General features: G+C 41.4%; 1 protein-coding gene across 2 annotated transcripts in view; it reads right to left on the reverse strand.

Annotated features, from left to right (window-relative positions):
- The window catches only part of LOC117962676 (rho GTPase-activating protein 24-like), a 233,612-nt gene that overhangs the window by 157,444 nt on the left and 63,234 nt on the right, over nt 1-12,934 (reverse strand). Inside the window, exon 1 of one of the 2 annotated variants that reach the window (XM_058991195.1) lies at nt 9,380-9,522. The exons of the other annotated variant lie outside the window; for it this stretch is intronic. Within the exon in view, the coding sequence (XP_058847178.1) occupies nt 9,380-9,410 (31 nt within the window). The 5' untranslated portion in view covers nt 9,411-9,522. Of the gene's footprint in view, nt 1-9,379; nt 9,523-12,934 lie in introns of those variants that run through there. 2 annotated transcript variants of the gene reach the window in all.

Below are 12,934 nucleotides of genomic sequence, written 5' to 3' on the forward strand. Positions count from 1 at the left end.
ATCCTCTAGCCATGAACTTTCCCAGTGCTGTTTCTATAGTGGCCTCTTGTTCCCTGTAAAGTCTTACAAGGCTGTCTATTCTGAAACCCAATGCTCCTCTAAGTAGATTACCTTTCAACAGTCTGTCATTAGTTACAGATAGATCCCACTGGTTTAAGATACAGGGAAAGTTACAAAAATAAAAATCTAAAGTGGGTTACTAAAAGCGTAATTCCAATTATTAACGAGGCTCTTGACCGCAGCAGAGACCCTTCTCATAGCTAAGTTATTAAAAATAAATGTCAGATTTTCTTCAGCACAAAGACACCTTGATGAGCGGATGGGTCTTATAGTAGATAACCAATGTCTGTACTGGAAACCTTTGTAAACCATGTTTTCTAATAAGACAGGTATCTTACATCGAAAAGGTTTATTTATTTATTTTTTTAAATGAGAAAGGGCTGATTACTGAAAGACGGGGGTTGTTTATAGTGGTAATGAAAGGATAGTATTATCCATAGTAAACCTTGTTTTAGACCCCGGTTCTTTTACACCAATATCTTGTCACTTTATTTTTGTCCATAGACTACGTGTTACATCACAAAAAGGTTGTCTCCACAGTGAGGGTTTTACACATTTGCAGTCAGCTTTCAAGTAGTACCATTGGCACTAAACATATTTTTTGACTGGAGGTTGATTTCTTAAAATATATTTTAAAATAGCACCATAAAATCATACAGTGCTTTGCCTCAAACTATAATCACATTAACCTGCGTGGATCCCAAACCCTTATTTTATATTCCCTAAAAATAAAGAAACATGAAAAAACTGGGACCATCTATTCAGGGCTTCATGATGATAATGTTTATAACTGTCACTTTTGTTTTGCAGAGGAGGAAGTGATGTCATCAGTTTCAAATAATCAGGCTTTTTCTTTCTCAGACACTCCAGCAGCCAATGACAGATGAAGAATCTGCCAGATATTAACAGCTAAGCTGCTAAAGTCTCTCACTGGAAATTAAAAAAAAAAACATGTCCACAGCATACAATGACAGAACAGCGTTTCTCAAACTGGGGGGCATGGGCTGTATCCTGGGGGGGAGGGGGGGGGGGGGGGGCGCGAGAAAGTTCAGTTTTATTTTTATTTTTTAATTAAAGCGCACATCTTAACCTACTAGAATACTGGCCACTTACTTTAATTTAGTTTGAACTTGGGCAATGATTCCACCTCAAATCCTGTCTGGGAATACAAATTGTACTGGTATACAACATTATTTAAGATGCTTCATCTGTTGTGACCAGCTTCATTATAGTACAAAAAATTAAAATAGAAAATCCTTATGACATGTGAATGCAACATTTATACAAAAAAAAAAAAAAAACATGAGCAACATATTTTTTCTTTTACACAATTATTTTTGTAAAGGAATTTCTTAGTGTACTGTGCAGAAATTATAATTCTTCCTTATGGCACATATGCTGTCAACATTGTAAGATTAAAAACATAAGACAACAGGCGGCACTCGGCCAATTGAGTGCCGCCCCCTGGAAGCTCCCATCCTCGGTCGGCAAAGGAATAGCCTGGACTCGAACCGACGACGTCTAGACTATAGGGCACATTCTGCACTCCACGCGGAGCGCCTTTACTGGATGCGCCACTCGGGAGCCCCTACAGAACCTTATTTTGATTCAGCCCATGATCACTGTCCAGATCATTGCCAATACAAAGTCTACATTAATGGCAATACATTTAGTAATGACAAAATGAAGGTCAAGTCATTAGTAAAACCATTAGCAGCCATGGAGCAGGTGACAGCCAGTGGGAAATTAACTAAGCAATTAGTGCAAATCTAAAAAGGAAACATTAACAATCAAATTAGCTAAAAAGAAAACAATCAGCTTTTTAAGTAAATATGCACTTCCACTACATGAAAACAAAAACAAATGACTAAGTAACCAGGCATAGTACAGTAATAATATAGAGGCGGAAGACAGAACTGATACGGTATGTCCTATAAATACAAATATTTACTTAATTAAATGAAGCAGTTGTTAATTAAAATAGCTATCCATATGGCTATTATCATTCCTCTCTCTTCATATCAGCTGTGTGTTAGCAATTCTTTTTATAGCTTCCGAACTATACAACTGACCTGTAGAGAAAAATTGACATTTCTTGGCAATACAATTCTCAGGAAGTACAGTACAGACAACTGACATTTCCCCAAAGGCAGCGCAATGCTTCTACCAAAATAATTAATGACAAAGAGCTATTGCAAGTCTTATCTTCCAAATATGAATACGTATCACAGTAAATTTGCATGGTAAATTTGAAGTTTTCCCATGTGTTTCCCATGGTTATAATTTGTGTTTTTCTATTGCCATTGTTTTTCTAATATACTTTAGCACACCTCTGTGGCCTTTACAATGCTTCCTGTACATGAGCTTTACCATGTTTTCTTGATAACACTTCACATTAAGTGTCTCTAATTACTGTGTATTTACATAGTAGCTACTTAGTAAATATATGTGTACTTACACATAATTACAATGTTATTATGCATAGTTACAATGTACTAAATGTGCAAATCTTTCTGCACGATATAACTCTAAGCTTAACCCTAACCCTAACCCCCCTAAGCCTTTATTGATGCTATTGTGTACTTACATATAGTGTGCAAAAAGATGTACACATTAAGTACAGTATGTGTGTATTTATTAAGTAACTACTATGTCAATACACAATAAACTTTTATAAGACATAATTTATATACAGTCAAACCCATTTACACCGTACCTGGGATATAACGTACACACTGATATAAAGAAGCAGTATCATGGAACCGAATAAAATCGTATTAAATCCTGTTTAAATTCTCCTTTTAGTACATACTCTAATAGTGCATACTTCCTGTTATTACGCATGCACCGCAATAGCATGCAGTGATCTGTGCTGCGCATATTGCGTACTCGTAGGCCTACTTCTTGCTGTTTAAACTTGCTCTCTATTACTGTAGTTTATGCAGTATTATCATGGCCAGTGCTAAACGATCATCAGTTTCACTTAAGGACAGACTGTACATTATTGGAGAAATCTTAAAGGGACGAAAGCAGTCAGAATTATGCTGTAAAGAGCTCAAGTTTAAAAAGCAGCAGTCGCTGAGGCAGTCGTCTAAGGCCTTGTCCACAACATTAGAGCAAAAAAATCAACAACCGAGTTCGAAGCAGATTTACCTGAACCCCAGCCCAACAGTGTTAGCGTCCAGATTGCCGTAATGAAACCGAGTTAGTTTAACCCAGCTGTTGTTGAAAAAACACTTTGCTGGATGTGAAACCACTGTAATGTATACACGTTCTTTTTTTCCCCATCGTAAATGTTGTTGTTTATTTTTATTGAACACGGGAGCAGAAAGGAGGAGCTATGAGAAAGTGCCTAAGTAATCACAAGGGGAATAATTCATATGGAGAAAAAAATGCCCACGCCATAGTAAATTAATTACTTGGGCATTTGCACAAAGGGAAAATCTGGGGTGGATAAGACGTTCTTTAATTTAATTTAATTTAAAAGTCAAAATAAAGACCTTTAACTTGCTAATATGTGATGTGATCTAAGATAAATTTAGACACATTTTAAGTTTTGTGTACTGCAGTACACAAGTAGCATATCTGACTGTACCAATGGAATATGACAAGAATAAATCCTCCTGTATTTTAATTCAGTCTTTTCTTTTCTTTATTCTCGTCTCATGTAACCTGGGGATTATGGCAACGTACTACCGCAAAGCACTAGGGGACATCATAGGATACTGTGCATCCAGACTCGAACACGGTTCACATCCAGATTACAGTTAAACCAGTTTATCTAACCCAGTTATGCCGACAACCGCGTTCGAGACTACCTCCTGAGCAGGTTTCAAACTCGGCTGAACTCAGTTATGAACCGTGTTTAGTGTGGATGCAAATCGATTTAAGCACTTTTAAACAGGTATTGAACCCTTAACTCGGTTCTAAAACTCTAATGTGGCCAGGGCCTAATAGTGTACAGGCAGTGGCGGAGGAACAGAAAGATGGGCCCAGGTGCAGGTTTTTTGTGGGCCCCTTCAATTTACACTTTTGTACTCCACTTTTGTGTTGTGGAGGCATGTATTTATAATTTAAAATACACTATTGGAAATCACAAAATAAATCAGATTGCATGTGGTGTAAAATCACAAATGGGATTCAAGCTGTCTTCACTCACTCTCTCCTGTGGTGTACAGTTGACCGTGTCACACCTGTGTGACGTATTTTAATTTACTTGTATATTATTATTATTATTATCATTATTATTATTATTATCGGTTTTATTATTTCTATAATTTATTATTACTGTACTGTATTATTTTTTTATTAATTACTTTATTTTTACTAATTAGAATACAGTATTATTCAATACATTAATTACATGTTTTTTGTTATTTTTTATAATTCATTTAGCTGACCATCTTTATCAAAGTCAACATGGAATTACTGTATTAAATAATTAAAATACAGAACGTTACATACTGCACTGTAATGTACAGTACTAGTTACATGTTACATTGTTTTATATTGTTTCTTCTGTAATAAACCTTTATAGTACATACATTGTATATATACATGTCACAAAGACGGCCAGAGTGGGTGGCGTCAGACCAGAAAAGGAATACACAGAGAGATGGGGTTTTGGTAAAGCTGAGCGCGTGATTGCGCTCAGCATTTAATAACAGACAGAAAATAAAAGGTTTGAAACAACAAAACACAGGACACGGCACTTGTAGCCAAAATAAACAGACGAACAAAACGGACTAGACAGTGCACAGACAGACGAACAAAACACGGTGAGCAGATAACACTAATATTTACGTTCTTAACGATTTACTTTACTCCTTCTCTCTCTCCCGTTCTCCACTCACCGAACACCTAACCCTGACTGAGTGCTACGTGTCTCTATATATACTGTTGTGCTGGGATTCAATTACTAATTAATTATTCACTTGAATCCCAGCACGTGAATTAATTCTGTGCAACCCCGTGCTCACATATTACATTTTAAATGCACGTGCGTGATGTGCAATCCCGTGCCTAAATACAAATATACACTTTTTAAATACACGTGAAACACAGACCCGTTTATATCCCGTGTACCAATGACTATACACCAACATTTACACACGCACGCAACATACAACACAAAACACACAAATGCACACAGGGGCGGGGCGCATTGCCACATATACCCCCCCTTGTGCGCAGCACACATGGCCTCAACGGCCACCTCCCCCCTTAAAAATCCAGCAGTCCAGGACAAAGTCTCGGGCTGGGAAGGGAGGCTTCAGTGGGCCCATGGCTGGCCATGCTGTCAGCACCCCTGCCGGTAGTGGCACGGCTGACAGCCTGTTGGTCCCGTCCTGCAGCGAAAAAGCTGCGGGGGCAGGTGGTCCCCCGACCTCCCCCTTCTTCGTAGCCGGCAGCTCCCTCCTGTGGGGCTCCGGCCACAAGAACTCCTGCAGCGAAACTGCTGCTGGGGAAAGTGGTCTCCAGACCTCGTCCCCCTTCTTTGTAGCCGGTAGCTCCCTTTGGTGGGGCTCCGACCACAGTACTGCCGGCAGCGAAGAAGCTGCAGTGGGAGCAGGTCTCCGGACCTCCCCCACGATCTCCGGCAGCGAAACTGCTGCAGTGGGAGCAGGTCTCCGGACCTCCCCCACGATCTCCGGCAGCGAAACTGCTGCAGTGGGAGCAGGTCTCCTGACCTCCCCCACGATCTCCGGCAGCGAAACTGCTGCTGGGGTTGGTGGTCTCCAGACCTCCTCCCCCTTCTTCGTGGCCGACAGCTCCCCTTTCTGGGGCTCCGGCCACCGTACTCCCCGTGGTGGAGGTATGGGAAGCAGAGACAGCTCCTGCTGTTCTGCTTCTGGCAGTGGCAGAGGCAGAGGCAGCTCCTCTGCTCCTGGAAGTGGCAGAGGCAGCTCCTGCTCCTTTGCTCCTGCCGGTGTAGGTGGCGGAGGCAGAGGCAGCTCCGGCTGCTCTGCTCCTGCCGATGTAGGTGGCGGAGGCAGAGGCAGCTCCTGCTCCTCTGCTCCTGGAAGTGGCAGAGGCAGCTCCGGCTGCTCTGCTCCTGCCGGTGAAGGTGGGAGCAGCGTGTAGTCTCCTGCCGATGGAGGTGGGAGCAGCGTGTAGTCTACCCCTTTTTCAGGGGACTGGTGCTGCTCTGCCTCTCTTGCAGCGGACTGGTGCGGCTCTGCTTCTGAAGGGGAAACCAGCAGGCATTCTTCCTCTGCTGGTTGTGCTGGGGAAACCAGCAGGCATTCTTCCTCTGCTGGTTGTGCTGGGGAAACCAGCAGGCATTCTTCCTCTGCTGGTTGTGCTGGAGAAACCAGCAGGCATCCTTCCTCTGCTGGTTGGGCTGGGGAAACCAGCAGGCATTCTTCCTCTGCTGGTTGTGCTGGGGAAATCAGCAGGCATTCTTCCTCTGCTGGTTGTGCTGGGGAAACCAGCAGGCATTCTTCCTCTGCTGGTTGTGCTGGGGAAACCAGCAGGCATTCTACCTCTGCTGGTTGTGATGGGGAAACCAGCAGGCATTCTTGCTCTGCTGGTGAAGGTGGGAACAGCTGCCTCTCAGGCTTCGGATTCCCGCGGTCCCCCCGTCTGGGCGCTGGACGCTCGCGGTCCCCCCGTCTGGGCGCTGGACGCTCGCGGTCCCCCCGTCTGGGCGCTGGTTCCTCCTCTTCATACTGGGTGGGGCATATGGCTAACGTGTGCCCATAAGCCCCACAGCCAGGGCATAACTCTGCTGCGAGGTTCTTTAAAAAAACCTCCCAGCCATCATCCTCGACCTCCTCCCTTTTGGGCTGTGGACGCCCAGACTCCTCCCTTTTGGGCTGTGGACACACGGGTTCCCCCCACTCAGGCGTAGGACATTCGGGTTCCTCCCACTCAGGCGTAGGACGTTCGGGTTCCTCCCACTCGGGCTGTGGACGCTCAGGCTCCTCCCACTCGGGCTGTGGACGCTCAGGCTCCTCCCACTCGGGCTGTGGACGCTCAGGCTCCTCCCACTCGGGCTGTGGACGCTCAGGCTCCTCCCACTCGGGCTGTGGACGCTCAGGCTCCTCCCACTCGGGCTGTGGACGCTCAGGCTCCTCCCGCTCAGGTACTGGAGAGGGCAGCGACTGCTCCTCTCCCTCTTGCTCACTGGAAGGCATCCCTCCCATGTCTGCAGCTAGGTAACCCAGCACCACAATGGTGAGGTCACGAACGGATGCCGGGTTGTGCTGTTGCTCCCAGTCCTCCCATCGTTTCCCATCTCGCATCTGCAGTGCGTGAATAACCATGGGGAGGTCACTGGCGAAGTTCCCCTCGGGGTGCACCAGCCAGTCCCATATTTCCCGGGACGGTGGGGAACCCGGTGGCAGTGGGGGTAGAGGGGTGGCTACTGCCCCGTTGTGGCTGTCCTCCTCCCAGCCCGGCATGCAGGATGAGGGCTGCAGCTGTTGTTGTTGCTGCTGCTGCTTCTGCTGCTTCCTGCAGCTCTTTCTTCCCATCCTCGCTTTATTTTTTTTTTATTTTTTTTTCACAAAACCCCCTCTCCTGGTCTGACGCTTGGAGGCGCTATTATCCCACGATGACACCACGTGTCACAAAGACGGCCAGAGTGGGTGGCGTCAGACCAGAAAAGGAATACACAGAGAGATGGGGTTTTGGTAAAGCTGAGCGCGTGATTGCGCTCAGCATTTAATAACAGACAGAAAATAAAAGGTTTGAAACAACAAAACACAGGACACGGCACTTGTAGCCAAAATAAACAGACGAACAAAACGGACTAGACAGTGCACAGACAGACGAACAAAACACGGTGAGCAGATAACACTAATATTTACGTTCTTAACGATTTACTTTACTCCTTCTCTCTCTCCCGTTCTCCACTCACCGAACACCTAACCCTGACTGAGTGCTACGTGTCTCTATATATACTGTTGTGCTGGGATTCAATTACTAATTAATTATTCACTTGAATCCCAGCACGTGAATTAATTCTGTGCAACCCCGTGCTCACATATTACATTTTAAATGCACGTGCGTGATGTGCAATCCCGTGCCTAAATACAAATATACACTTTTTAAATACACGTGAAACACAGACCCGTTTATATCCCGTGTACCAATGACTATACACCAACATTTACACACGCACGCAACATACAACACAAAACACACAAATGCACACAGGGGCGGGGCGCATTGCCACAATACATTAATCAATTAGTACTGTACTAGGTTTTGATCTTTGTGCTGCTTTGGCAGGTATGTGCATGTATCTGGTTATTACATACCTCGGTTATAACATATGGTCCCAAGGCAGTACGTTGCATTAGAGTTTCACTGTAGTTATATTTATATAGTTGTCTTTGCATATCCGTGCTTTATGTAAATATAACATGGACCGAAAGATTATCAGCACAATACAAAGGGGGTCTAATGTTAATAAATGTTAAGATGTAAGAAAAGGGATTGAAAGCATTACAGTATGCTTTCTGTTAAAAGAAGGGCTCTATGGCAAAATAATAATAAAAAAGAAAACACGTAATTAAACAACACATATAAAAAGTATGTATTGTGAATGCACTTCAAACTGAAGTAAAAAGTTTTGCCCACTTATGAATTAGATCTTATGCAATGCATCTCAGGTATGTTTGAATCTCCTCCCATACTGCCAATGTATACATTGTATCTGCATTCTTTACCTTGAGGTTGCAAAATCTGAAGATAACTAGGCTTTCTCAGAATTCAGACTTCATGCACAGGTATTTGGAATGTAAACAAATTACCTTTCCACAGGGCATGCTTTTAACACAAGACAGACAGTGTTCAATGGAATGTCAATGGTGCTTTTACTGTATCTACAGTAACAAAAATAGTTGGAAGGAGAATCAAATCCAAAAGTCAAACTACATCATGCAAGTATTTCCTTTGTCAACCATTCAATCTCAGAAATAACAAACACTTGGCAATTGTCTTTTTCAGAGCATATATTTTATAAATATTTTTGTCAAGGCTCAAGTAAAGCCATTACCTTGTCTGCTTTGTAGATTCCTGCATGGTTCATTACCCCTTCACACTCAAACCCACAAAGACTAGAGGCTTAAAAGTTAAGTTTCCTCACTATTTACTTGAAAGAGATACAGTATTTTAACCACATTTTTTTAGAAACAGCTTGTACCCAGTAGCTCCGACTAGTCATATAAAAAAAAATCATATCATATGTTGATGGAATTAAGTATAGGAACTGACTGGCATCCAGTATAGCACTGAATTCATTACAGTAGGTTTACAGTTTCTCAAGAACAAGAAGCTCTCCAAACCAGCAACCCCAGGTTATACTCACCTAATAAGACATGACCAACTGACCTTCTCATCCTGCGTGACAATGTATTAGTACAACAATGTGTCAAGCCACAGATGCAACGTTTGAGCCAACATAACAGGATAGCATGCGCTCATTCATTAACAAAGCATTTTAGAAGCATACAGAAACTGAACTAGAGGCTTTTAAATGCAAGCTGAGAAGAACCGCTTGCACAGTGGTTTATTTTATGTGTCACCACCTACTGGTCCTATTCTGATAGGCTTTAGAGGACAATGAGGAAATGGAAATTAACAACCAGAAGGAACTGTTCAATAACCTGTACCACAGCTAAAATTCTAAAATTAGTATGATAACTAAATGAAAGTTGTTTACTATATATATATATATACACACACACAGCCTACACCCCCTTTCAAAATTTTCATCTTTTGTTGCCTTATAGCCTGGAATTTAAAATATATATTTTTTTCATTTATCTACACATCCTACCCCACAACTTCCAAGTGAATAAAAATATTCTACAAATTTGAAGAAAATTAATTAAAAATAAAAACTGAAATAGCTTGGTTGGATAAGTGTCCACCCCCCTTGTAATAGCAATCCTAAATTAGCTCAGGTGTAACCAATCGCCTTCAAAATTACATACCAAGTTAAGTGGCCTCCACCTGTGTTAAATTGTAGTGATTCACATGATTTCAGGATAAATTCAGCAGTTCCTGTAAGCCCTCTGCTGGGTAGTGCATTTCAAAGCAAAGACTCAACCATGAGCACCAAGGCGCTTTCAAAAGAACTCCGGGACAAAGGCACATATCAGGGGATGGGTATAAAAAAAATTATCAAAGGCCTTGAATATCACTTGGAGAATGGTCAAGACAATTATTAAGAAGTGGAAGGTGTATGGCACCTGCTGCCCTCTGCAAGAAAGCTGAAACTGGGATGGAAGTTCACCTTTCAGCTTGACAACGACCTGAAGCACATAGCCAAAGTTACACTGGAGTGCCTAAAGAAGAAAAAGGTAAATGTCCTTGAGTGGCCCAGTCAGAGCCCCGACCTAAATCCAATCGAAAATTTGTGGCATGACTTGAAGATTGCTGTCCATCAACGCTCCCCAAGGAACTTGACAGAGCTTGAACAGTTTTGTAAAGAAGAATGGTCAAATATTGCCAAATCTAGGTGTGCAAAGTTGGTAGAGACCTATCCCAACAGACTCACAGCTGTAATTGCTGCCAAAGGTGCTTCCACCAAGTATTAACTCAGGGGGGTGGAGACTTATCCAATTATGATCTTTCAGTTTTGTATTTTTAATATATAATTTTTTTCGCAATAAAAACTTTTTTCCCCTTAACAGTGTGGATTATGGTGCACAGATAAGTGGAAAAAAAATTCTCATTTAAATGCGGATAATCATTTATCCTCGGTTTTCACACATGAAATGAACCTATGTCCTCCCAAGCACGCAGATAAACAGAGGTCCACTGTAATTGGCTGAACATACCTTTTGACTAATTTGTCAAAATTATACTGACACTAAACCACCAAATTGAGAAAAATAGCAGTGAAAGAGAAAGTCTGAAAAGGCATTCAACTAAACATCTAATAATTAAAGACAGAGAAGAAATGTCAAACCAATTAAAGCTTTGGTTTCCCAGTTTCTTCTAACAGGGCTGCGTATAATATAGAGTCCTAGTCAGCTTTGCTTAGCTCCCATATAAATAAAAAAAGAGCTGCATGCTCAGAGAGAGGAGTTGAAAGTGAGCAACTGGGCAATTTTCTTACCTGTCATGTTCTGTGGGCCTTAAAATAAATAACCCATCGAATGCCAGCCCTGGAATTTGGCAAGAGTTACTACAATCTCTTCACTCACATCTGTGCGTCCGTCTGTTCTTTTTTGCTTGTCTCTTCCACAGTCTCAGGTATAGTGATGCAACATGTTTTCCTGTTTTTTATTATAACAGTAGTCCCTAAATGCTGCATTTATGGCTTAGTGGTGTGTGACTGTGTCGATTGAAACTGAATGACCCTTAAATGCCCTACTTTACTTGTGAATACAGACATCAAATGCTGATATTCTTTATGTTAGTCATGTAGTTGAGTTTGTCTGTTTCAGACTGTGTGCTTTTGCACAGGTCACTAGCACTTAATCATTACCTTGTCAGCCATTTGAGACTAAAATTAAGATAATATTTCAGTCTTGTCAATAGCACATTTTTTAAAGTCACTTTTTCTTCATATGCACTGCAGTAGATTTTTATGTGAAAAACCTCATAGTACTATCTATACTATGAAAGACTAAGATCACCAAGATAAAGAATTTGGTATTGTGAAACTTTTTTTTTTTTTTCAAGCCCTACTGTAGGTGTTCTTACCCTTGCTACTGTCCTTTGGAAACCCTGGAAGATTATGGAAAACTTTGTAAAGTGATATTAGACTTAGTATCTGAGCTACTGCCTGTAGATGTCTATCATGCACATATTTCTGTACAAATCATTTAGATAGAAGGAAAAGCAGAACCTGAATATGTTTAGGCAAGCACGTCTATCAAATTCAAGATGCCTGTGACCTCAATGATAAAAAAATAAAAAAAATAAGAAAACACTTGTTTTGAATTCACACTACAAGGAAAGATATTGCACCACTTTAAAAGGTACTTGTTCATTATGAGTTTAGTGTGAATAAAGAGAGGATTCAATTGAAAAATAAATCCCTGTATTAATTCCCTGTTCAATCAAATTGTGTTTTAAAATAAAAACCGTATCAGATGTTCTTGATGAGCTTGATAACTCAGTGGCATGTTCAGGACATGCCCTCCTATGTCTGGAAGTTTGACTGAATTGGGAAATAATGTAGGTTATAAAGAGGCACTGTTTATTTTGATATACCCCTAAATGTCAGGATTTCATATATATATATATATATATATATATATATATATATATATATATATATATCCCTATATGCATTTAACAAGGTTACAGCTATTGACAGTCTTACTTTCAATTTCCAACTGGCAACTCTATCAAGAAATACCAATAAACATTACTTCACAATAAACAAAGGAATAAGATGATGACAGATAAAAAGTTAAACTACCCTATAACATGTTTCAGCTAATTATTAATACAGCAGGATTGTTGTGCAGTATTCATTGACATGCCTCAGCGCTCACCTGGACTAACTGTTGCAGGTCAGCCAGGGTGAGCCTCTTCTATAGAACTTTTTGAGTTCCTGATTTGGACATCGCATTTCCAACACTGGAATATACTGTAGGTCTTGAGCATAAAATGCAGCTTTGAAATGTTAAAGGTTTGGATCTAAGGAGTGCAAAAGAAGACGCAAATAAGTGAAAGCCTGCCAATGTATTCTGAGTATCTTTTATTACACCACTTACACCGTTGTTATTTATGAAGTATAAAAAGTATGTTGCATAACTCACAGATCTGTTTGTTACTGCAGATCTGTTAATTACTGGTCCTACGTGATCTGACTCATAATGCCTGGTCTCTTGTGGGTCTCCGTGGTTTTTAAAGGCTGTTCATTTTAAAGGCTAACAGGTTAGTCAGTACCCAGGTGTTA

This window comes from Acipenser ruthenus, chromosome 2, assembly GCF_902713425.1.
Source record: "Acipenser ruthenus chromosome 2, fAciRut3.2 maternal haplotype, whole genome shotgun sequence".
NCBI lineage: Eukaryota > Metazoa > Chordata > Actinopteri > Acipenseriformes > Acipenseridae > Acipenser > Acipenser ruthenus.